Genomic DNA, 26,534 nt, shown 5'->3' on the forward strand with positions numbered 1-26,534 from the left:
ACATCAGCCCCCAAATTTCAACTAGTTCTTTGGCAGGCAGGTCTGTGGATTAAAAATGGATGCTTCCAGTAACTTTGAGGCATTATAACATTACGAAGTGGTTTTTGAGATTCCACTGACTTAGTTTTAGTGCCATTATATTCTTAAATATCTGAACATTGACAGTCCATATGGTGCACTGGAGAACTCTTAGGGAGGTTCTAATCGCTCAAGAAAGGAAATTAATATCCAAGTGACAGCTGTAAGTCAAATGATTAAGTATCTTCAAACTTACTTTGGGGAGACTTTGTTCCATCCCCACTAACCTTGTGGCCTGACGTACTTAGACCTACTGCAATAGTGAGTGAATGTGTCTCTTATAAAAAACTGTTCTAGGGACTTCACAGATGAGGAATCTGAAGCATTAACTAGGACACAGGTCTTCTGGGCTCAGTTGAGAGCTCTCCTCCCTACAGCTGTCTGTTTTTAAAGGAATGAGGTGCTTTCATAAAAGATTCAGTCTAAAATAATTCTTTAAGGCAGCTTCAATTAAAGACTGTCTTGGTTGCTTCTGAAAACAACGGATCACCACACCCAGAGTCAAAAACGACCAGAACACAGACTTAAAAACCAAGCCATTTAATTGTGTCTTCGAAGGTAAACAATATCTTGAGATGGATCCCAAGCCCCGAGAATGCCAGAGCTATGGGTCCAAGAAGTCCCGTGGGGGTGGTACTCTCAACAGAGTCCAGAGGGTCAGACCTCAAGGTGTTCTGAGGCAGAGTACTTATGGAATTCGTGCATTCCATTTTGCAATTTTGCAGACTGCCAGAAACAGACCCCAAGAGTCTCTTGAGATGGGGAAAATTCAACTCCTGGTCTTATAGATAAAAGCAGGAAGAGTACTAAAAATGTTACGTTTATGTCTCTTCACTTTTCTCACACAGTCTGAAGCCTGAGCTATCACATTCCCAACTCAGAGCAGCCTAAGCTGCAGTTCAGGTACAAGATTAGTCCCTCTATCCAGAGAGCTCTCATCAATACAGCTTTTGCACTTAAAGTGAAAAGAACCCTCTGGCGGCACAATGAGTTAGTTTATAAGATTTTAATTTACAAATTAAAAAGCTACATGTTTTATTTTTTCTCCTTTTTCTCTTCTTTCTTTACATCACTCTTTTCCTTATCTTTCTCTTTGTCATCTTTTCTATCCTTTTTGCTGTCTTCTTTTTCCTGCCCTTCTTTCTTCTCTGCGTCCCGGTTGGCGATCTTGTTGTTGATGAGGTTGTGCAAGGCGACCACGGAACGGATCAGCGAGGCCAAATACACCACCACCATCTGGTCATTGGTCTTCAGGTAAAAGGCCTTGACAAACTCCTGCAGGCTGACATCTGGCAGCAGGTTGAAGACGTCCTGCAGCTGGTAGATGATCTGATGGTTGATGGGCAGCTTGCCTGTGGCCACTTTCTCTAGGTAGCTCCTGATATCCAGAAGCTTGGAATTGAGTCCCTTCAAACCATGGACCTGGTTTGTGATCCGCTGGGAAAGAGTGCCCACTGTAGTGTCTTTGATGTCTCTGTAGGAACCCACAAGAAAGGGCAGGAAAATACATCAGTGTCCTGTACTATCACGCAGATTTTCACATTCTGAGGAAATACTAAGTTTGTGAGGAGGGGCAAGTTTTCCAAAGGAAAATGTTACTTCCCCATTTGATAAAGATTTGAGTAAAATTGCCTTAATCTTGTTTTCATTTGGAGGAATATGTTTTATCTTTCTCATCACAGGGTATTTTTCAAAAGAAAAGAGAGAGCTAAACTGAAATCATTTTCACTAAAAAAACAAAAAACAAACCCTCTCTACTTCAAGTTCCCTGTTCCTAAAAAGGGTGGCATTTTCTCCACCTGCATCTATATGATGTTGGGAGAAGCTTTTAAATCAGTCAGCAGTAACTTTTTGAAGTGGAAGGCATCTTATTGTTTGAGAAAATCTATGACCATTTCAAGTAAGTCAGTCAGGGTTATGTAAGCAGAGGATTTAAAAGTAAAACCCCAGGGCTTCCCTGGTGGCACAGTGGTTAAGAATCCGCCTGCCAATGCAGGGGATGTGGGTTCGAGCCCTGGCCCAGGAAGATCCCACATGCCGCGGAGCAACTAAGCCCGTGTGCCACTACTGAGCCTGCGAGCCACAACTACTGAGTCCGTGTGCCACAACTACTGAATCCCACGTGCCTAGAGCCTGTGCTCCGCAACAAGAGAAGCCACGGCAGTGAGAAGCCCACGCACGGCAACGAAGAGTAGTCCCTGCTCGCCACAACGAGAGAAAGCCCACGTGCAACAATGAAGACCCAATGCAGCCAAAAATAAATAAATAAAATATAAATTTAAATCAATCAATTCATCCATCCATCCATCCCAGTCCAAGATGCAGATTCTCTGCAGAAAACTGGCTAGCTACAATCATTGAAAAGGAGGTACACTGAAAGAGCACACGTTTGCTTTTAAATAATTCACACATCTGTTCCCGTCACAGCCAGCATTACAGCTTCCAGACAAGGTGTGCTGTCCACAGACTCATAAATCATAACTCAGGACACTTTAGAGATGGCCCAGGACTAGAACCCAGGTCTCCCTATTCCTGATACAGATCTCTTCTTTACGCTGAGCAGCGTCTTGGGCTGCTGCTGATTCTGATGCCGTCCTAAAGTCTCACCGTAACAAGTGTTCAACTCCGACTTCCTCAGCTTCCTCTGCTCCAATTTCACTGGTCACGTGCTCAAATGTTTTTGAGGTTGGAGTTCCATCCTGGGAGAGGAGACTTAACTACAGTTATTTACTTACAAACAAATGAACAAACTGGCACATGTTCCTTTTCATGCCTTGATTCTTCTGCTTTAAGCCAAATCACTTCATGGGTGTCATTACTGGCTTTTTCATGGCAAGGGTGGGTAAAGTTTGAAAGCTTTCAAAGCACTGTGACTTATAAGCTGAAGTCACAGTGGTCCTGCTCAGGGAGGAGGTGTAGTGGGGAATCATCGTTAGTTTATTTCTAAGGAAAATCTTGATATTCTCTCAAGCCTGCAGTAGAGTTGAACATCAGGGAAGTCTTGATTCAAACATCAGGAAAGTCTTGATTCGGCTAAATTTTAAGGACTTATAAGCGTTCATTCTAAAATAGGCAATATTCAGAACACCTGTACTTCAGGCAAGCTCATGTCAGAAGATACAACTTTTAACCATCTGTTGTCCCTTGGGTCAAATGGTCAGAGCACCAAAGCAATGTGGTTAGAATAACTGATTTTCTGGTGACCTGAATTAGTCAAGGAACCCATTAGTGGATGTGGTTTGCTGTATCACTTAGTGACTTCTTGATGGGACTTAGGAGAAACTTTTCTCAGATCTAGTGCCAGAAGAGGCTGTACATCTCCTGTAAAGGCTGTAAAATGTGTGTGAGGCACGACAGCACAGCAGTGAGTGCACAGACTCTAGCCAGGCTGCTTAGATTCAAAGCCTGGCTCTGCCATGTGTGATAAGGGAGCAGTGAGATCTTGGGAAAGTCACTTCACTTACACTAAGTGGTATAAACATTAGCTGTTGTTATTTTACCCAGGACAGTGTGAATCCTGCAAATGGCATCTTCCTCTTGGCTTTGTATGCTAGGATGGTCAGAGCCTTCACCACTCGTGCAGGACTTCGTGGCATGTCTTTTCATGTACTGATTTTCCCTGGCTTCATCTTATTATATGACCCTTACATCCCCTCCATCCTCTCTATTGAAAGATCTTGTTTCATTGGTGTGTGTGTGTGCGAGTGCGTGCATGCATGTGCATGTGTATGTATAAGCAGCCTCTAATTCCTTTTTGAAAGAGGCAGGGTAAAATTTAACTTATAACAACTATACCAAGACCAGGGATGAAAGTCTTACTGCAACTAGGCAATAAATTTGGATGTAAGCTCTCTGGAAGCAAGGCAAAGAGCAATAGGAGCACAGAGCTCAGTGCAAGGAACACCTGAAGGGAACTAACTTAACAAAGCCTTTTCCAGATTTTAAAACTGAATATATGGATAACCATAAGGAAGAAAGACAGCCTTTAGTCTGTCCATTCAACTTTGGAAATTCAAGACTGAGCTCTTTGCACACCCTAAGTGCAAATATTTTACGCTCAAAACACAACTCATACACAATTTCACATCAAATCCTATCCTAGAATTTGAGTTCAATTTTCTTGGAAATAGAGAAAAGCTATTCTGGCAGCTCTTCATGTCCATACCCAAGAAACAAGCTAACAGACCACACAGCTGGTACTGAATGTCATGGAGCTGACTATACAGGTGTCAAATCATACAGATGGGTTTTGCCATCTAGCTCCTGGCAGCTCTTACTCTATTTGAAAACCTAGGATCTAGTCTATAGGGATTGGCTATAGACTAGATAGTTAATATAGTCACTATATAGGTGGGCCAACAGTGGAAACTGCATTAGATTAAGACCAAGCTCACCAGGCTCTGCATTTACTTTGCTGAGAACATCTCTGGGCAATCATTTGACTACTTTTGTCTCAATTTCATTTGTAAAAGGGGACTTTAGATTTCTATGGTCCTATTTCTAAAATTTGGTGACTCAAATTTGGGGGAAAAAAACATAATATCAAACTACTGACAGAAACCAATAACCTTTTCTTTGTTATAAAGTATCTGTTGACTTGAAAATGGGAAAAAAAAAAAACCCCAATGGCCCTAAAAGTAGCAAATCTAATCTCCTAGGCTCACAGCAAGATGACTTACATCATGAACTTCTTCCACCGAAATATATGCTTCTGTGGGCAGTCCCAAGTCCTTTGGTTTCACGTCAATGATGACCAATACCTGGCAGAAAAACAAATCTTAGCAAATCACCTCATACTGAGCACGTAAGGAATAACTGCAGCCATTCTGATGATTGCTGAAGCTTTTTTATTCATTCAACCAGATATAAGCCAGAATTTTCAGAAAAAAAAAATAACTTTACATTTCAAATTATCTTATTTGCTCTGCTCTTCAACCCCATCCATTAACAAGCTGAGAGGTAGTATAGTGAGGTTATCAAGCAGAAGGAGATTAGAGTCAAGAAAGCCAGCATTTTAATCCCAGCCCCACACTTAGAAGACCTTACTAACCATTCTGAACCTGTTTTCTCATTGTAAAGAGGATAACAATCTCATACAGTTACTGAGAGGATTAAGGAAGATAACTTATATACCTAGCACTGAACAGATGTTTAACTTACTAAATACACTGGGTTACCGTATACTACACAAAACACTGCAAATTAACACAAGCTTATAGAGAAAAAGTGGTGAAATGATTCATTATCCAAATCCTTCCTAGGATGCTTTTTCTTGAGTTAGCTGGCAACGAATATGAGTCAAGAGTTTTAAAGACGGAGTACACTTACTGAGTTAGGGCAGTATCTTTTCATGAGTTCATTGATGGCGATGTCATTCTTGTGTAGTTTAGGGCCTGTGTGGTACCACCCAACTATTCTTTCTCTGGCTGGGAAGGAAAAATTAGTGGCTTTGAATTGTTACATAAAGATCTATATATTTCCCTCAAAAAGGGTAAGAACTCCAGTAGTTATGTTCTCTAGCTTTTACAGAAATTCCAGACATCTAAACCTTGACATACCTATGAAATCTAAAACTCAAAAACAGGATTCTCAGAAAACAAACAGCAGGGGAAATCTAGAGATATACATATCTCAGACTAGTTTAGGAGACCAGTCACACATGAAACAACTAGAAAACAATTCCAAGGCAATATATAAATGAATTCAAGTTCATGTCACATAGATTACAACTGTGAGTGCTGTGGGAATAAACATTTCCAAAGCAATGTGGTTGCTGAAATGAAATAAAATGAAAGCGACACATGTAACAGAGATATTTACCCTGGTGGTACTAAAGCTCTAGGGGCAGGTGGATTTTATTTGACCATTCTTTGCTTTTCTGCTGTAGAGGGCTAGCTCTCTCCCCTGAAGCCTAGGTGGTCTAGCTGGCCTTAAATTGCTACTCTAGTTTCTCATTTATTCTACCTCATTCCTCTACTACCACTAGTCTTACTTCAGTCTAGCTAAGTGAAAGGGCCTTCGACATTAAACAAAGAAAAGTGAATATTTAGAAAAGGCATTATGGGCACACATATACCTACACACACACACACGTGCCACAATGCCACCTACCATTGACCTTCTTAAACATTCCATACATGTTTTCCAAATAATCGTGGTCTAAAAACCAGACAGAATCATCTTTGTCATCTTCATCAAAAGGGACTAGAGATAAAAAAAACAAAAAACAGTTTAGGGTGCTAGATAGAACTCTAAGGGCACATATCACAACTGTAGACCCCTAGGCCAGATCTGATCCATGTCTTTGGTTTGTCCAACACGGTATTAAAATTATTTTTGAGTTGCTTTTAGTAAAAACTGGAAGATTTCACATACAAATCGAGACCTCCAGGTTCTCTTGAAAAACTGGAAGACCCAGCAACTGGCTAGAGCCAGACAGAAGCCACCCCCTTTATAAAGGACACATTCTTCAGTTTGCTAAAAGCTCCATCACTTCCTAATATTCCCGTCTGGCAAATTACATCACTGCCTGATCCTTTTAGACACTGGAGTTAGTGACCTCTAGTCTAGCAGCCATGCCAGGAATTATTTTGTTGTTCTTTATTATTGTTGCTTCAATCATAAAATATATGGATACATTCTTATAAAGATTTATGAAACAGTGTAAAAGATAAGGTCTTTATCTCCCCCTTGCCTACCCATAACCATGGTTAATAGTTTAGTACAGTGGTTGACAAACTACACCCGCTGCCTATTTTAATAGTTTTACTGCAATATACCTATTAGTTTGTCTACATACTGTCTATAGTTGCTTTCCTGCTACATTAGCAGAGCTGAGCAGTTGCAATGGAGACCGTATGGCCTGCAAGTTTTAAATATTTACTATCCAGTTCAGTGTGTAGCCTTTAGCCTCCCTTTTCTATACTTAAGCAATTCTGAAATAGAATTGCTTGGTTATAATAAAAAATGGAGACCACGAAAGTTTCTTTCTTTTTAAAAGTTAACTGACATTTTAACCATACTCAGAAAATATAAAATTTGCCTTTTTATTTTTTAAAAAACTGAGGTATAATTGACAAATTTTTCTTTTACCTGCAAAACTGTTGGATACATCGAGAACTTTCTTTTGCCATGACCCCAAAAGCACACCAACAACACGCTTCTGGTTTCCAACCTTGCCTATTCTGAATGAGAAAACAGAAGGTCAGTCTGGAGGGGCACAGACAGAAGTGGACCAACAATAAGATACCCAACAGGAAATATCAATGGTACAGATACAATTTAGCTTATCTGGGAATTAATCCCACTAAACAAATATAATGGGTTAGTCCTTAATAATTCTAATAAATATAATGGGTAATTCGTGAACTTTGGACACTGGCAGTTTCACTGCTGACTGCAAAGAAAGACATGCTTGGAAAAAAATCTCAAACTTTATAGAAATTTAAAATGGAGAAAATGAAAACTCCCCCAGATCTTAAGGTTTTAAATGTATTTGGTTGTTTGAAATCACATTTACTTTTATTTTTTCCTCTGCAGCTTACCTTTCTCTTTTAAATTTTCCCCATCTTCTCTGTCCTCAAAAATCTTTTCAGGGATAAAGATGCTAAAGTTGAACCAGTTTTATGGTCCAGCTTGCCAACTCTTCTCTGGAACATCTATGTCAACAAGCCCCAATAGATGTTATAATTCTTTGTACCATTTAGGGCTCAGAAAATGATTCTGACCCAGAAGCATGTGTGTGCCATTTGTGGTCTCTGAATGGCTTAATTAGGCAGAAGTTGGAAGTGAGCTGGTGACTAATCATACTGGGAGGAGGGCTCAATGAACCAGAAAGACTACTTCAGAATATTTATTTCCATATCAAACCTCCTCAATGATTTCTGTCCTAAGGAACTGCAAGTGTTTCACTTATATCTCATTTCATTGGTCATCATGTAGAATTCTCCTTTAACCACTAACAATTGTAACATACAGAAACAATACAATTTTATGTTCAAAGCAAAGACAAAAGTCACGGTGAAATGAACTACAATTCCTTAACAGTTGCTGGTTTCATACTGATTTAACTGTATTTATCTAAACATACGGTCTGGCAAATTTATAAATGCTTACTATATTTAGGGTTTGGACCAAAGTTAAGGATTCTGTATTCTGGTGGTTCTAATTTTTTGGGAAATCTAAGTTCAAAGGAAACTTCCACACTCATGGGCTTTTCTTTTGATCTACAAAAATCCATTCGCGTTTTAAAAAACCCTGCAATTGTCTGACAGAGCAGCTTGCAGTGTCTGCCTTCACTATGCCCTTAACAAGTGTTGCTGAATTTACTGAACAGAACTGAAAGATGCTTGCCCTCTTAGCACCTCTAGTATCCTACAGGAGAAAAATACTAATCATTTGTACAGTGGGAAAGCTCGCATATCCTGTTAGGCTAAGGGTGCTACAAAGCAATGGAACTGGACTGGGGACCCTGACCTCACAGGAAGTCTTGAGTTTGGTTTTGGCTCTGGTTGAATTGGGAGTTGTACAAAGCAAGTTGCAAGAGGATGGGCACTTAGCAACTATGACTTTACAGCAGATGCTCCCAACTGGGGTCTTACAACTTTCCAAGTCAATTAATTATCTTGTAAATTTATGAACACGTGTAACAGGTCCAGCGGGACGAAACAGCTCAAAACAAGCAAGCGAAAGGCGGAAGAAACATCTGTGGGATGTTTTCTTATTCATTAATGCCAACATCTCCAACGGGTCTCATTTTTAAAAGAAAAACTTGACTTTAAAACTTAAAACATCTACGTTTTAAGCTATCGTCAAACCAGAGTCCCACTTGGAAACTTTCACGAGTTAAATTAAAACCACAGTTCTTCCAGGGAGTCCTTCGGAGCGCTGAGAACAGAATTTCGGTGACGGCCTTCAGAGGCAAAAAGTGCGAGTCTGAAGGGCTTTTCTACCAGACACCGAGTCTTTCAGGCGAAAAGGGGCGGACGAGGTGACAGATGGGCACGAGGCCCTGGGGATCAGGGGCAAGTGAAGCCTGCCCCCATACTCTGGCATCGTACGGACTGGGTAAAAGGAACGAGAAGCCCAGTTCCCGGAGTGCCGGCTGGGACGGCGGGGGAGACGATGCCGGGTGACTTGGGGCTTCGTGAACAGAGTTGGTTTGGGCCCCTCGGTGACACAGGGCCGCCCCCGGTGCATCTGCGCCCCCGCGGCCGCCGCGCCATCCCCAGCGGCCGTGACTCAGCAGCAGCGGCGCCACCGGCCCGGTAGGACGCCCCGTGCCGCCCGCTCACCGATTGAAATGATCCACCACACTGAGCAGCACCAGGGGGTGGACCACCACCTTCTGCACCGCCAGCTCCGGCATCGCGACACACCCCGCCCGCCAGGCCCTGCTCCCCGCGACCCGCAGACACCGACGGCCGGAACAGCAACGATTCTCCGGGATCCTCCAGGCCCGGCTCCTCCCCTTCCGGTTGGGCCCGCCGCCGCGCGGCTCCTTCTTCCGCTCCCGGAGTGCCGCGCGCGTCGGGCTCGGATTGTCGCTCCCCGCCGCCACCTTGAGGAGGGGAAGTGCCGGGGAAGGCGGGACCCGCCTCGGGTGACTGGCTGCGAGTTTCCCAGGTCATGAAAGCTAACAGGACACTGGAGACTGATAAAGGTTGACCTCCTGGTGTTTGGCCTGTACTGTCACCCGCTGCGGCTTTTCGCCTCAGTGCCTTACTAGCTCACCTCCCCCTCCCCCCCATCTGAAGACTGGAGAAGATGCTAAGAAAAATGTAAATAGTAATAAGTAATATTTCCACCATTCAGAAAATGTTCACTTTCGCTTCTAGTCAAAATCTTCCAGAATTTCTTAGAGGAACTAACTTTAAATCTCTAGCATTAGGGCATTCCCTTAAAGTAGGTTTGGTAATTTATCTCATTTTATTGTCGGGGAATTTCTCCTTAATCTTTACCATGGACACTTAGCAAATAATCAACCTGTCTATATTTTCCCACCTGTCTTTATATTACTTACCATTTAACAAGGGTTAGAAGAATGCAGTTTGTGCCTAGAGTTAGATCATTCAGATTGATTTTAAAGTAAAAACTTACAAAAAGATTGACGAAAAGATGGAAAGCAATAAGGAAATATGTTTTCATAGTTAGCTGGGAAAGAGAAAAAACAAGACTAAAAGGGGAAATGTAGGAAAAGAGGACTTGAGCTTAATTTGCGGAAGAAGGCAAATGACTTAAATCCATGCAAGTTTAGTTTTTCTGTCTGGCTTTAAGTTGCCATTTCTGTAAACAAAAACAATACTTCAGCAACGTGAATTATTTATTGTTTATCCTGTTTTAACACCTTCTACCTTCCCTGTATCAACAGAGGATCTGACCTCTCTGAAGAATGACAAGGAGACTTCTGCTCTGAACCTTAGCCTCCTTCCAGTATAATTAGGGAGCTTTTGATACTCTTTCTGGGGCGCTACCCTTCACGTTCATTTCATAACTCTTCCTACTTTGGGGAACACTGTTTTGCATCTTCCTCATTTCTTTTAATTATTTTTGATTGACTATGAGATGATTGCTGCTACTTAAGACGATAGCACTTTAAAATTAAGGAAATGTTAAGTCAGCCCCGTTGTGTGATGTGTTAAAGCATGCTTGCTGGTGTTTAGGTGCCTGGATCAAAGTAGATGTTCTTGTTTCATTTCTTACGTGATGCTATTCAACACAGTGTAGACATGTAACTGTTATGAAAGACCTTTGGAAGGGTTTCCCCCCCTAATTTTTAAGATCAAAGATTGATTTTGATTTTTTCTTATGTGTCAGGTAAGGCATAAGAATTGGAGTCTAAAGGAAGCATGTTTTGGACTAAACTATTTAGAGTATAAAGAAGACAACTTGAATCATAAGGACGGTATTTTTCATGTTGTCCTATTTTTTCTTCTTCTTTTTTATGGAACTGACTTGAAATCATAACTGATTTTTGTAGCCACTATTAGGGGCTATATTCATTCAGAGGAATGCAGAAGGAAGATATAAGAAATCTACTTTCTTTTGTTCATTTAATTCTGGACTTTAAGAGGATCTGATGAGAGCATAAGGATAATACATTTTATTTCCTTTGACTGTTTTTGTCTTTTTTTAAAGAAAGAAATGTAATTTTAAATTTTTATTTATTTTTTATTGAGGTATAGTTGATGTACAATATTATATAAGTTACAGGTGTACAATATAGTGATTCACAGTTTTTAAAGGTTATACTCCATTTATAGTTAATATAAAATATTGGCTATATTCCCCGTGTTGTACAATATATCCTTGTAGCTTATTTTATAATAATAGTTTGTGCCTCTTAATCCCTTATGCCATGTCTTTTTTTCTTTTTAATTAATTAATTAATTTTTGGCTGTGTTGGGTCTTTGTTGCTGCGCGCGGGCTTTCTTTAGTTGCGGCGAGCGGGGGCTACTCTTTGTTGCAGTGCGCGGGCTTCTCATTGCGGTGGCTTCTCTTGTGGCGGAGCATGGGCTCTAGGTGTGCGGGCTTCAGTAGTTGTGGTGCGTGGGCTCAGTAGTTGTGGCTCGCGGGCTCTAGAGTCCAGGTTCAGTAGTTGTGGCACACGGGCTTAGTTGCTCCGCGGCATGTGGGATCTTCCCGGACCAGGGCTCGAACCCATGTCCCCTACATTGGCAGGTGGATTCTTAACCACTGCACCACCAGGGAAACCCCTGTCTTTCTTTTTTAATGTTAAATTCTCCTTTTCCCAAATTTGTTGAGATGTAAATGACATATAACGTGTAAGTTTAAGGTGTACAATGTGATGATCTGACACACGTATGTATTGCAAAATGATTACCACAATAAGGTTAGTTAACGCTTCCATCACCTCACGTAATTACCATTTTCTTTTTGTGGTGAGAACATTTAAGAGCAACTTTCAAATATATAATACAGTATTGTTAACTATAGTCACCATACTGTACCTTAGATTTCCGTCTTATTATTGGAAGTTTGTACTCTTTGACCAACAACTCCCATTTCCCCGACTCCCAGCCTCTGGCAACAACTATTCTACTCTCTATTTCTGTGGATTCTGCTTTTTTCATTTCCACATATAAGTGAGATCTTATAGTATTTGTCTTTCTATCTGTCATTTCACTTACCATAATACCCTCAAGATCCATCCATTTTGTCACAAAATGGCAGGATTTCCTTCCTTTTTATGGCTGAGTAATATAGATATATGCCACATTTTCTTTGTTGATTCATGCATCAACAGACACATAGGTTGTGTCCATGTCTTGGCCATTGTGAATAATGCTACAGTGAACACGGGGATTCAGACATCTCTTTGAGTTAGTGATTTCATTTCCTTTGGATACATACCCAGAAGTGGGGTTGCTGGATCATATGGTCGTTCTATTTTTAGTTTTTTTAGGAACTTTCGTACTCTTTTCCATAGTGGCTATATCAATTTACATTCCCACCAAGAGTGCACCAAGTGTTCCCTTTTCTCCACATTCTCACCAACACTTCTTATCTCCTGTCTTTTTGATAATAGCCATTCTAACAGGTATAAGGTGATATTTCATTATGGTTTTGACTTGCATTTCCCTGATGATTAGTGGTGTTGAGCATCTTTTCATGTACCTGTTAGTCATTTGTATGTCTTTTTTTTTTTTTTTTTAAGATTTTTAGAAATTTCATGTAATGTCTGAAACATTTATATTAACATATTTCCATACATATTTCCATACAAATACAAATATAAGATTTTTAGAAATTTCATGTAATGTCTGAAACATTTATATTAACATATTTCCATACATATTTCCATACAAATACAAATATAAGATTTTTAGAAATTTCATGTAATGTCTGAAACATTTATATTAACATATTTCCATACAAATAACCCAATGAAAGTTTAGTATTAGTTGTTTTATACCACCTTTAGTCAAAGCTGTATTCATTGCTGGGGTTCAGACATCCTTGCGGGTGCTGGAAGTTTACCATTTACTTTGGTGGTGTCATGTTGCCTTGATTCCTCGTGTTCCCTATAGCCTTGCATAGATGTCTCTACCTTTGAAGAAGCAGTCACCTCTTCCAGACTTTCTGGACTGACTTCAGAAAGGAAAAACCTTCACCTGTGAGTGAAGGCAGTCTGGAGTGTGCTAGGCCCTGGGTCTAGTGGTGTGGGGTGCTAAGTATGAGGGTGAGTAGAGCCTCTGGGTCCAAGGGTGTGTGACTTGTTGGCTCAGGCGGCTGGGGTCCACCACACCAACAATTGCATGATCCTTGGTGAGAGCTGTGAGGGGTCTGCAGTAGCTGCAAGGGCTGTTGAGGTCTTCAGTGGGGCCTCCAGGTCCAGCTGCTACCAGTGGAGGTAGCAGTTGTGGCCAGATCTGGCAGTGTATTCATGCTCGGCTGTAGGGACCAGCTGCAGGTGCCTGTGTGGGGGCGGGGCCTGCCGCAGACACACATGCAGTGGTGAGGGACAGGGCCAGCAGCAGGAGCTGGGGCTAACTGCAGACATGTGAGCAGCTGAGGGGACCCTGACTGTTGGTGTAGACCCATGTGACTGCATAGGCTAGCTGTAGGTGTGTGCACTAGCCAGACGATTCTTAATTGCTGGTAGTGGAACCCTACTCTGACCAGCTGAAGTGAAGGGAAGTTCGTTATCTCATGTAACAGCAAGTTCAAGGGCCCTGCTTGTTCCAGAGGGCTCACTGATGTTTCTCTCTCCACCTTTCAGCATCCTTCAGTGTTTTGGTTCCATTTCCAGACAGATTTCCTACTAGTGGCGGGGAAATATTTTGATGGCTACAGATAGTCACAGCTTTAAATATTTAAAGGAAGGGGGGTTTTGAACTCCAAACCTTTATTTACGAAATTTGATTGGCCTTTCTGGGACTGGGAGCCTCTCTGAACTGACTGCTGTGCCCAAGGGAATAGAGTTTTCTAAATGTCCAGTTAAGGATCAGTTTGGAGATGGTGCAACTGTGATGGATCAGCTCACCATGACCACATGAGTGGGGAAGGAAAAAGGGGATGCTGTAATTGGAAGGGGGGAATGAATGCTTAGCAGGCAAAAATAAGTCTATCTTGTGATATAGAGAGCTTAGCATAGTTCTTGGAACATAGGAAGAACTCAGCATATGTTAGACATGGTTATCATTAGAGTGTAGGGTCATTATCATTATCATTATTATTATTATTATTTTTAGAGGCTTCTTTTAATTATTTATTTATTTATTTATTTATGGCTGTGTTGGGTCTTCGTTTCTGTGCAAGGGCTTTCTCTAGTTGTGGCAAGTGGGGGCCACTCTTCATCACGGTGCGCGGGCCTCTCATTATCGCGGCCTCTCTTGTTGTGGAGCACAGGCTCCGGACGCGCAGGCTTAGTAATTGTGGCTCACGGGCCTAGTTGCTCCGCGGCATGTGGGATCTTCCCAGACCAGGGCTCGAACCCGTGTCCCCTGCATTGGCAGGCAGATTCTCAACCACTGCGCCACCAGGGAAGCCCCATTATCATTATTATATATTATAACAGACTATAAGAATTTTTTCTTGGGAATTTCCTGGTGGTCCAGTGGTTAGGACTCTGCGCTTTCACTGCCAAGGGCCTGGGTTCAATCCCTGGTCGGGGAACTAGGATCTCATAAGCTGCATGGCGTGGCCAAAAAAAAAAAAAAAAAATTTTTTTTTTTCTTTTTATTAACTGGTGTTTATATTTTAAGTAATCCAGCAGAACAAGAGTTGAAATTCATCTTTTGCATTTGCCGAGTGTTTCTTTATCCTTCTTTTGCCTCAGGTATATTTAGTTTATGGAAATATGTTTTTTAAAATTCCTCTTTTAAAATGTATTGGTGATCAGTTTGATTTTTCAAAAGGCTAATTTTTGCAGAAAGATTGGATTCGTTTAAAGAGATTTTCCTTGTTTTATGCTTTACACAAGTGATGGGCTTTATGTGTTGGCCCTGGATACCTGCATGATTGCTATTCCTCTTGTCGTTGTCATATTTCATTTAACTGCAAATTAAAAAGAACTAAAAAAATTACAGCAATTTCTAGTTTATATCCAGGAAATAGAACTCTCCACAGGAACCCTTATGTGGTACAAATATGTTAGAAAACCATTCTCCATTGTGCTTTGAAAGCCTGCAAGGAGGCCACAATGGAGCACAGTTCACCTGTCTTGGATGAAGCCCAGAGAGACTGCGGTGTGCAGACCGTAGGAAATCTCCCATCTGAAGAGTTAATTTTCTTTCAGGAACAGTGTTAGCGGCTGCTGCGATTAAAACAGGACACTTTAAGGTTGGTATAGGAACACTTATAACAGTTGACTATAAAAGAAAACCCAGGAGGCCAGATTCAGCCTTGGGAGCTACTTTGGCTTGAGCCTCAAAGACCTTTATTTATTTATTTATTTTAAAAAGACCTTTATTTTGAATTTATCTCTTCTTTCAATTACACACACTTTCAGCTTTATTAAAAAGAACTCATTAAATATAAATAAGCAAACAACTAGTTTCATCTATTTAACATTTTAAAATGTCTTGAAGGCCATTTAAAAAAAATTTATCTATTTATTTATTTTTGGCTGCATTGGGTCTTTGTTGCTGCGTGCGGGCTTTTCTCTAGTTGTGGCGAGCGGGGGCTACTCTTCATTGCGGTGCGCAGGCTTCTCATTGCGGTGGCTTCTCTTGTTGCGGAGCATGGGCTCTAGGTGTGCAGGCTTCAGTAGTTGTGGCATATGGGCTCAGTAGTTGCGGCTTGCGGGCTCTAGAGTGCAGGCTCAGTAGTTGTGGCGCACGGGCTTAGTTGCTCTGTGGCATGTGGGATCTTCCCGGATCAGGGCTCAAACCCGTGTCTCCTGCATTGGTAGGTGGGTTCTCAAGCACCGCGCCACCAGGGAAGCGCTTGAAGGCCATTTTTGTCTTTTGTTTCTATTCTGATTCTTTTTTTATGCTCTTTTTAAACATTTTTATTTTATCTCGGAGCACAGTTGATTAACAATGTTGTATTAGTTTCAGGTGTACAACAAAGTGATTCAGTTATACATATACATGTATCTATTCTTTTTCAAATTCTTTACCCATTTAGGTTATTACAGAATATTGAGCAGCGTTCCCTGTGCTATACAGAGCCATCCCTGATGATGGTGTAAAATTAAACATTTTTTTTTTAACTGGACTTTTAGATGCAGATTTATGAATGTAGTATCAAAACAAGTATAAGGTTTGAAGACAGATGAAGCTTTTCATCTGTTTAAGGACAGAGATATTTTTCCTTTCCTTATTTTCTTCAAGATGGTAAATCAAAGAAGCATTTTTTTAAATTTGAAAAATTGGGACAATAACGTTTTTGTTAAATATCTACTGTTGGAAGAAAAAAAAGCAACCATTATCCTAATCTCAAATGGAGCAACTAGTTTTAGTTTTGTATTTACCTTTCAGTTTTGGGCACCTGCACACATACTTCAGTTGAAGTTTTAATGCAACTAGAAAGACTATTGAGGAGAAATTTAAGGCAAGTTGAATCAATTTGAAGTTGCTATACTTTGTGTTTTAAGAATAGAGCAATGTTTGTCAATTTTTTGCTTTCTGCAAGAACAGGAAAGGGCAAAAGTCTTTAAAAAAAATCAGTACGTTGTTCATATAACATGGAAGTTTCTTTTTTTAGACCTGGAAGTCAGAAAAGAAGTAGGTGTTAACCTGGGTTTGTGGTAATGCTTCATTATCACTGGCATTCTCTCAAGTTTTCCAAATTTCTGCAGTTTGTTCCTGCAGGTGCCTCTTCCCTCCTCCAGCCAGAACCTTCAAGCCATCTTTCAAAATGCTGGCGTTGGTGTTTTTTTCCCCCAATGCGAAGTGCTGATGTAACTTCCTTAAAATCCTTCAGAACCTTTCCAGTGCCTACAAGATAAAATCTGAACTTCAGGAAGGTATCCAAGACTCTTCCTAGCGTGGCCTCAGCCAACCACTCAGAGCCTCATCCCCTATTGCTCTCATCCTCTGTCAGACCAGCCTGAAACCATTTAATCTGTTTCCAAAGGAATTTGCTTTTCTCTGTGCCCATCCCATTTCTGCTTTCTGAATTGCCCTTGACCGCTTAAACACCAGAATTGCTGAGTCTTTCTCAAGGATCACACTCAGTAGGTCATCTCTTCTGTTGGAGTTTTCCTTACCTTCCCCAGGCAGTGTTAGTTCCTCTGACCTCTGGGTCCCCACAGCACCTAGTGCTTATTTCTATTGTACTGCTCATCGTGCTGAATAGTAATGATTCATTTGACATGTGTCTCTTTAGTACTAGGGTATATGTGGAGGCCAGGACCATGGCTTAGTCACCTTATTAGCATCTGCACCTAGCAAGACTCATACACTTGTTAACTGTATTGTGTAACTTGGGTAATATGTTACACAGTATATCCATAATATGTTGGTCAGTGATCTTTCAGCATGCAAAAAAATAACAATATTCTCTGTAGTTTCCTGTTTAGTTAGTGATCTTTCAGCATGCAAAAAATCACAGTATTCTCTGTAGTTTTCTATTTTAGTCTCCCTATATACAAAACCAAAACAACACAAAACCAAACCAAACTCATATAGACTGAGCAAAACTCTCTGATTAAAAATTTCCGATAATGCATGTAATTTTAAATATACCCATTGTTTCGAATATAAATGAAATGTGTTGAAATGTGAGTGAGAAAAAAATATGGACTGTTATTGATAAAACCATTCAAAACCAAATGGTATATTCTGGGTAGCTCTAATTTTTCAAAAGGTACTATGTACAATTTTAGGTTAGTGTCAGATAACCTCTTCACCTTCATTTCTCTCTTAACACCTTTTATCGTAATTTCTGAAGCTCCTCTTTGTAGTTCGAGTTAAAAGTCCTGAGGCAGGCTCTTCAGAAGTCTAACACCTGCTTAGGGCTGAACTGGCAGGGGGAGAAATTGAAAAGCAGTGAAGAGTCTTTTCAGTAAAGTACTTAGCATTTTAAATAGTAGATGTTTGAAAAAAAAAATAATGGTAATAATAGTTTTGGAAACTCTCCTACCACCCCACGCAGCGAGAGGAATGTGAAGCTGTTTAGTGGATTTATACTTTGAGTTCTCAAAACCCTTCATTTGCAAAGATAGTTCAAACTTGATTTTGATCAAATTAAACTGCTAAGAATGTGGACTTTTCCTTGAGCACAGATTTATACTTTCTCTTTTAAAATTCAAACCCTTTTCCTTCTGACATTAAAGAGAAAGGATTCAAGGCTTTTAGAATCTTATTCTAAGATACCAAAAAACCCTAGGATAATGGTTAGAAAATTAGGAAGGGAGTTTTGAAATAATGAAATTTTGATTCTCATCTGCTGTTTGATATTGACTATAAAGTACCATGTTCCAGGTTAATGACAGAGTTTTAAAAAGGTGCATGTGCTTTTTAACCCTTAATGATTTTGTATTGTTCTCATGAGTTTCTGGAGCCTTTTAAGATTCAGAGGTCTGTTGTGGACTTTTTGAGGTTACATCTTTTAATTTTTTATCTTTTTGTTCTGTAACTGGAGGAAATTGCTTAATTTGTTTTTCCAGCAGAGGGAGACATCTGACCATGAACGTGGTACTGCTACTTGCCAGGAGTATTCTGTAGCCCATTTTATCAATATACATAAAAAACTCAATGTTCAAATTAACTAGTTCAATAAGTAATTTAGCTCATTGATTTTTGGGCATATCCTAAGTGCCATTACAAGCTACGGATATTTTAAATGCCATTACCTAATAGAAGGAATGTTTTAAGCACCTTTTATTGATTTTATTACTGCTTTATTTTGCTGTCTTGGTTTAAAATCATTTTAACCACTCTGTAATCAAGAAGAAATATATCGTTGGTGAAATACAGTCAATTTCCTAAAACCTTTGACATCGTTAAATAAGGAATTACAGTTGTTAAATCATGTCAGGCAATAACTGAGAAACAGAAGAGATATAAAATTTGGAGCAGTGGGCCAGCATACCAGTAAGTCACGTTGACCTCTAACACTCAGATTCTGCATGTGACAGTCACACTTCAGGTTTGCTTATGGTTTTTACGTCAGCAAGAGAGATTTAAAATCTCAGGTAACAAGGAAGATGGAAGAATGATAGCAAAGTATAATACAGGGGCAATTACAGTGCTTTTTAATGACCTCTTGTGACTTTTGGTGAAAATGATTCTCTAAGCAATTTTTAAATTTCACTTGCTTTGCTTGCTAGATTATAGTATATTGATATTCTGCATAAGAGGGAACCAGAGTGCTCACAGGGGTTTTTACCACTTTCTTCTTCTGCTGATTTAATTTTATATTAGCAGTATTACTGAGCTGATCTGCTGGCAGACAGGCAGGGACTATGGTCCATACACTGCTTAATCAAAGAGGTGCAGAAGTGGGTAGTGAGCACTGAAGCTTGATACAAGTCTGCTAATGAGTTGATTGCATTGACATGTGATGTAGTTTAACTGTAGAGTGGCAAATATCAATACCTGTATATGATTTGGCAGATGGTTGTTGAACTGTGATTAGAAGTTTAGAATGATTCTCTGTAAAAGACCACCTGGCAGTAACCCAAGAACAGAGAACTGAGTTTTCCCCATTAAATGGAATAGGTCCAGAAAGTCAAGTGTTTTGATCATTAATAGCATCTTCCCTTTTCTTTTAGCAAATGTTAGCTTCAAGAGGAAATTGATAATTATGCATAGGTCTATTAAATGATCTTAGGGAGAGCTCTTTGCATTCCTTCAAATGAGCTCATATCTATAGTTGTGGCAATTATTCACCAGCAAGGAAAGAAAACTAGTTAAAATGCTGATAGGTGTCATTTCAAATATATCAGGGATGGATGTTGGGAGCATCTTTGTAGAATTAATCTCTTTGAGGCTAAAAATCAGATTCAGTTGTAACATTATTGATTATTCTATATTAATTTATGTATCATATAAATACATTATAATATGAAATACTTTAAGGTATATTGAGTATGTATTATATGCAAAACACTCTTGTAGGTGTGTTAAATATAAAGAACACCAAGATGATGCCTTCCTTTTCCTCAGTGAAGGAAGGGTGGTAGATGAACACGTGCAATGCATGTCCCATGGAAGGGATGGAATAAAGGTTCAGGAGCTGTGGCAGCATAGAGAAGAGTAATAGGTTCCTCTGTGGCAAGAGGAAGTATCAGGGAGGGCATTATGGAAGTGTCACTTAAAATAGATTTTGAACAGTTAGAGATGAGCATTCAGAAGTAGAGGGACTAGCAATACAAATGTTTTTAAAAAAATAAGTTTTATTTTTTAGATCAGTTTTAGTTTCACAGCAAAATTAAGCAGGAAGTATAGAGAGTTCCCATATGCCCCCTGACCCTACAGGTACACAGCGTCCCCCACAGCCAACGTCCTGCGTCAGAGTGGTACATTTGTTACAGTTGATGAACCTGCATTGACGTGTCGTTATCACTCAGAGTCTGTAGTTTACGTTAGTGTTCACTCTTGGTGTTGTACATTTTGTGGGTTTTGACAAGTGTATAATTACATGTACCCACCATTATAGTATCATACAGAATACTTTCACTGTCCTAAAAATCCTCTGTGCTCCGCCTAAACATCCCTCTCTCCCTTCTAACCCCCGGCAACCACTGATCATTTTACTGTCTCCATAATACAAAAGCTTTTGAAAAATTTGAAATGCTTGATATACCATCATATGTGTGTGATGTATGAAGAACAATGAAATCAATAAAATGTGTTCACTTTTCAACTGAGGTGTTAGAATATTACCAATATTTCTGAAGGCCTGGTATATTCCTCCCCAACTGCTCCCTTCTGCTCTACCAATACTTCAAATTATTTAATATTCTTATACATAGTTGCAAAGTACACGAAGAACCTTAAGACCCACAACCCCCTTATTTTTATCTTTGGTTAGGTCCATGCAAGATAAAATGAAGGAATGGGTTTATGTTTGTCTACTGAATTCAGATTCTTTGGAAAGCAATTTTTTTGTGTGTGTGTGTGGAAAGGAAGAGGGAGTCCTGGATAACCTAAATGACTGTCAGTATAATTTGAAATAGGGCATAGTCTGATTTATTCAAATTATAGTGTCTGCTTCAGTTTGAGCTTTATAAACCGTTCTTTTCTTGCTCAGTATATTCAGATTGAATGACTAAACTAATCTCAGTGCAATACGGTAGAGCCACATACTTGGCTATGGAGACTCACTCAGAATTTTCATGCATATAAACTTCCATGTCAGCATGGAATACTCATCTTTAAATTTAGCATCAAGTATTTTCAGAATTAGTTTTTAATTTGGCTGATGGCCATGCTCTTATTCCTCCGTTTTCATTTTCTAGTTTTACAGGACTTTTAGGTGAATATATTTTATATTAAAGCAATGGTATGTTGGAAAGTAGAACTCTAGGATACAGTCTTCTTCCCCTCCCTCTCTGACCCACTCTGTGGGCCAGTTCTTCGCCTACACCTGGATGAAATCTCAGACTCATCCCTTAGCTTTTCCAGCCACTCTTAGATTTAAGAAAATATATTGATTTTCTCTAGTAATAATAACAGTCTACTTTTAGTAATAAAAATGGCCAGTCCAATGTAACATTCTGAACTTTATTACAGTTCAAGCCACTCTTCTTGCCCAGCTTGGTGATGGATTAGGTTGAGAAGCCCACAGTAGGAGGTGTGGATGGGTTGACTTCTCTGTTTCTCTTTTGGAGCTTCTCCTCCCCACCTATCCCAACCCCAGGGAAGGGCTGAGAAGGGTGAAGAGGTGGGGTAAGTACAGGAAGAGCTTCCTTGGCAATCCTGTCCTGATCTGCTGGTGGTGTTCTCTGGGCTTGGCAGATGCTCTGACCCTGGAGACACTCTCTTGGGTGCCCCCTATGGGAACGGCAGAGGGCAGCTCACATGCCTCTTGTCTGCATTCCAGGGTCCATCTCCAGCCTCTTTCTACTGAGGTTGACCCTTCTGGATTGGGATCTCTTTTTAAATGACTCCCTGACTGCCTCTTTTACTTAAGGGCTAATAATACAATTGTTGTGGGGATTAAGTGAAATAACACATGTAAAGAGCTCTTCCTGGCATATATTTGTTGAATAAATTAATTAGTGTTTTACTGGGTACCTTCTCTGTGGGGCACTCTGCAAGTGCTTTATAAACCTAACCATACACCAGTCATAGCTATGACATAGATTTAAAGGGACTCAGACACGTTAGGTTATTTGCAAAGTCACAAAACTGGAAAGTGGATAAGCTTAAATTTGTACCCAGTTCTGCCCAACACCGGCGTCTCTGGTCCTTTGGACTATGGTCTATTGCCTTCTGAAACAGCCTGGCGTGGCCCTTATTGTTCTAAACCCTGGGAAATCTGGTTAATACCCATGGGTCCTAGTACCCATTCTATCTTACCAGTTTCTTAAATGTCAGGCGTGCTATAAATCTACAGGAATGCTCTCTAGGATACTTTAACTCGACTACACCTATATGATATTTGGGCAACCTGAGTTCCTTGACATGACTCTTTTATTTCCAGAGATCTGGGCCAGGTTTCTGGTCAACTTAATTGGAGATTTAAGGAAATTTATCCTGATAATCCAGACAGAACCTGGGTTTATCCTTCCAGAGAAGTGCTTCAGTGTTTCACAGGAGTTCATAGCACACGTGGAGTTCTGAGTCTCATGGAATAATCTCTGTAAGGTAACCACACATCTTTCTTTTGCCTCCAGTATTCTGATGATCAAGTATGAGCTATCTAAGTTCTGCTGTGCTGACTGCCCCAGATGACTCCCAGGGTGACCTGTGCAGTTTGGAAATCTCAACAGAGAGCCCTGGAGGAGTTTGGAATCTTGTTCATTCTTATTCACTTGGGACAATGGATTAAGAAAATTTACTTTGGAAAGAATTGGCCAGAGTTAGACTAGGTAGAGCAAACCATAGAAAAGAAACAAAATTTCCGGAACATTTGTTCTAATTTGTTTCAGTAAAATGTCACTTAATGAAATCCTAATGGTAAAGCCAGGTCCTGGATATACACTTGCTGTGAAATGTATAGTTAATCAGAATGTTCTAAAAACCTACATTGACATTAGCTATTGTTTAGCCGCTTTAACTTTATGCCCACCAAACTGCAGGCTGCCACAAGTAGATAATTTGAAAGACAGTTTTATTTGTCCTTGTGGCTTGCGGCAAAGAGAAGTTGAACCCCACATTGTAAACTGGCCGGTTTCTGGTTCAGATAGATATTCAGCCAATTTAAATGGATTACTAAACCTTCTTTACTCTGCTGTGGAGATATTGTCAGAGGAAAATGCATTCAAAATTCTTATTTTGTGTGCCGTAAAATAAGTGAGGTCTTATGAGAAGAGTACCAACTCTAGTTAGTCCTTTTTTTTGGCTCTATGGAGAACTTAACAATAATCAGGAAAAGGCATTTCTCGTTTTTTGTGTCTCAGCTTCCTTAGCAAGAAAGTACAAATAATAAAGTCTGCCCTTTAGGACTTTGTAAGGCTGTTGTGGCAAAGTATTTTAAACTCCTTGAGGAAAAGCCTACTCAGTGAAGTAGCTTTGTTATTCCTTTTAACGTCAGTTATATTCTGAAACATGATTTCAGAATTTCAGGATCCCAGGACCTATGATTGAACTGGCAGGTGATCAGTTCAGTGGAATTTAGCATTCTGTTTCTCGACACTGAACCAAAATTTGCTTTGGCTAAAAGAGGTAAAACATGCAATTATGGTAAAAAAATGTAATAATAAATCTACTGTAACAACCTTCTTTCCACCACATATCTTTTCTGGTATTTATCTGAATATCCAGCTTATGAAAACTAGAAGAGGTTGTAATTTCAATAGCAACAGCAACTCAGTGAGTATACAAAGCCATTTAAACTATGATCTGCTTTTATTTTTCCAACGTGCATGTCTGAAACGTTTTCATTTTTTTTTGTTTTGAAAATTAAAGAAAAAGACAAACAGTTAAAAGTATGGAAGTTCCACGCATGCTGCTTTTTCTGCACCTTGAGGACTAGCAAAGTCTTTAATATGAGACTTTATTTGTACAAAGCAAAACTTCAAAACCACTCAAAAGCTTTTCTTATTAACTGCTGTCAGTCCTGTGATTTACAGAGGCAATAAAGAACTAGAGGGGGCACATTTATCACGGAATTCAGCACACCAGGAGCCATTTTCTCCAGCGGTAAAGGCAAGTGATAAAACGAATTCTTTTGTTCTATAACCAAGACACATTCTCTGTTCCCTTTTCTCTAAACTTGGGCACGCCAGGCTTCTCTGGTGGCAACTTGGCACCACCTCAGCCACACTTTATGATAAACTGTTAACATGAAAACATTGACGATGCACCTGGAACACCTGGCTGTGAAAAGTGCTACGTGTTTGCCTTCAACACACAATAGTTAGCTTCCAACATATTTGTAGTATTAATTCCCAGTTTTCTTTGAACAATGCTTTGTGTGTGTGTGTGCGCGTGCGCTTTCTTTGGTTTCAGAAGGGAGTTGATGGGAATGTTAAATAATGTGGGTTTTGTTTGTTTGTTTAGTAAAGAGCATAAAAATTTGGATTTTGAATTGCAAATTTCTCGTTGTATTAAAGAATGCCTCATGTGAATTTTGATACTGAAAAGCGAGATCAGTTCCAGTACACATTTTTTCAGTTCCCTTTGTATTTGATTTAGATTTTGTGTTTTGTGTTTTAGGCGGGTAGGTGTGATATAGAGACACTTTTAAGCTGTCTCTGAGCATTGATTATACATTTGTGGGTCTTGAAATGAATTCTTCAGACTTTGAGGTAAGGTGCACATAAAGGCTACAACAGTTTTGCTCTTTGGGAAGCTTACAAAATGGAGCATTTTGGAATATTCTATAATTGAGTACATCCATCATCCAATAGTATTTATTAAGCGCTCGCCTGTGCATGACGATGTACTGGGCACAAAGATTACTGAGAAAAAGTTCAGTGATTTGGAACCAGAGACAGTGGTAGTGTTTATACCTTTGGGAAAATGAACACAAATGTTAAATCGTGAATGCTATTCCTAATGGAGCAAGTTATGTAGTTAATGTAGTCTCAGAAAAAGACAAGAACACTCAAGTAAAATCTCCTGGCATTTCCCAATTATACAATCACTAACTATGCTCTTATTGGTGTATTAATGAAAAATAGTGTGTTCAAAAGACAGTAATAAGGCAGAAGACATGAAAAATTCAGGAAAAAAATTTCAAGCCAGGTGCTTTTGTGACTTATTGGTCATTCTTGAAAACTTTTAGCTGGGAAGGAATTTGGAACAGAATTATGTGGGAATTTCATTCATCCATCCGTTCTTTGCAATGTATAATTTAGTGGTTAAAGTTATTCTCTTGCTTCTGTCGCTGTCAGTTTCTTTTCATAGGAAGGGGAAATAGGTCCTTCTGTCAGTAATTTGGCAGAAGTGCTGAAAAGCCCATTATCCCTGTTGGAGAGAAAGCAAACCACCCCTGGTATATGGGGGTCTGGCAGGCTTCATAGAGATGAGCCCAATGAGAAGCTTCCAGTGAGAGATGGTTTTTTATTTTCTGGGAGATACTGATCATTAGACATTCCTCTTGAAACCACCTAATATTTCTCGGAGCAAATTTATCTGCCCCTTACTCCCCACCCCCAAAACAAATTGACTGCTATAGAAGATGGGAGAGAGAAGGAGAAAAAAGCAATCATTTGAATAAAGAAGTCATATCTTTTATGTGCTTTATGTTATACTCTATGTACTTGGGAAGGGACCGCATCTGTCCAGAGGATGGTGGGAAATTGAACACTGTGCTTCACGGTGTGCTTCTTATAGTATTTCCTTAACCAAAAAGGAGCAGCTGTTGGGTAGCAGAGACAGCATTGTTACCAACCTGATCATATGGAAGCTTGAAGCTTTGGCTAATTTGGATGTCTGGGCACCATTGCAGAAAGACTGTCATAATTGTTTGCTGTGATTTTAGGTCCACACTTCAATGTTGGAAGGAAAAACTTTTTACAGAGCCTTACTTTTTTTATATATGGCTTTGAAGGGAATTGTATTTTACGTCTGACACTTAACTGTATTGTAAAATCTCTAGTCTCTGATATTTAAAGGTGGAAACTTTTAACTTTCTTAAAAAAAAAACCCCAACTCAAGGGACTTTTTAGTACTATAGCCTCTCAAATAATCCTAAAGCTTTGAAAAATGAAATACTTTATTTTATGAAGCAGTTTTGGGGTCGATTTTTTTTCCCTAAAATGTATGCTTTTATGTTGGGTGGCTTAAAGACCAGCTGTTAACTGAAACCAACCGTCAACGAAGTTACATAAAGTTGTGTTTCCTATTAGTCTTGTATCTTTCCTATTAGTCATTTATGAAAGGATACAGGAACATCTAAGAGAACTCTAAACAAAAATTGAAGAAACAGAT

At 39.7% G+C, this 26,534-nt stretch overlaps 1 protein-coding gene across 1 annotated transcript; it reads right to left on the reverse strand.

Moving 5' to 3' along the window:
* Nucleotides 1-600: 600 nt before the first annotated feature.
* PSMD7 (proteasome 26S subunit, non-ATPase 7) lies at nt 601-9,567 on the reverse strand. Its single transcript, XM_036834272.1, has 7 exons — nt 9,372-9,567; nt 7,171-7,262; nt 6,190-6,282; nt 5,407-5,504; nt 4,758-4,838; nt 2,686-2,777; nt 601-1,552 (listed from the first exon to the last, which is right to left on the reverse strand). Exons 1-7 carry the CDS (start codon nt 9,443-9,445, stop codon nt 1,114-1,116), a joined length of 969 nt encoding a protein of 322 aa, XP_036690167.1. The 5' UTR covers nt 9,446-9,567; the 3' UTR covers nt 601-1,113.
* Between the last annotated feature and the right edge of the window lie 16,967 nt (nt 9,568-26,534).

Source organism: Balaenoptera musculus, chromosome 19 (assembly GCF_009873245.2).
Source record: "Balaenoptera musculus isolate JJ_BM4_2016_0621 chromosome 19, mBalMus1.pri.v3, whole genome shotgun sequence".
NCBI lineage: Eukaryota > Metazoa > Chordata > Mammalia > Artiodactyla > Balaenopteridae > Balaenoptera > Balaenoptera musculus.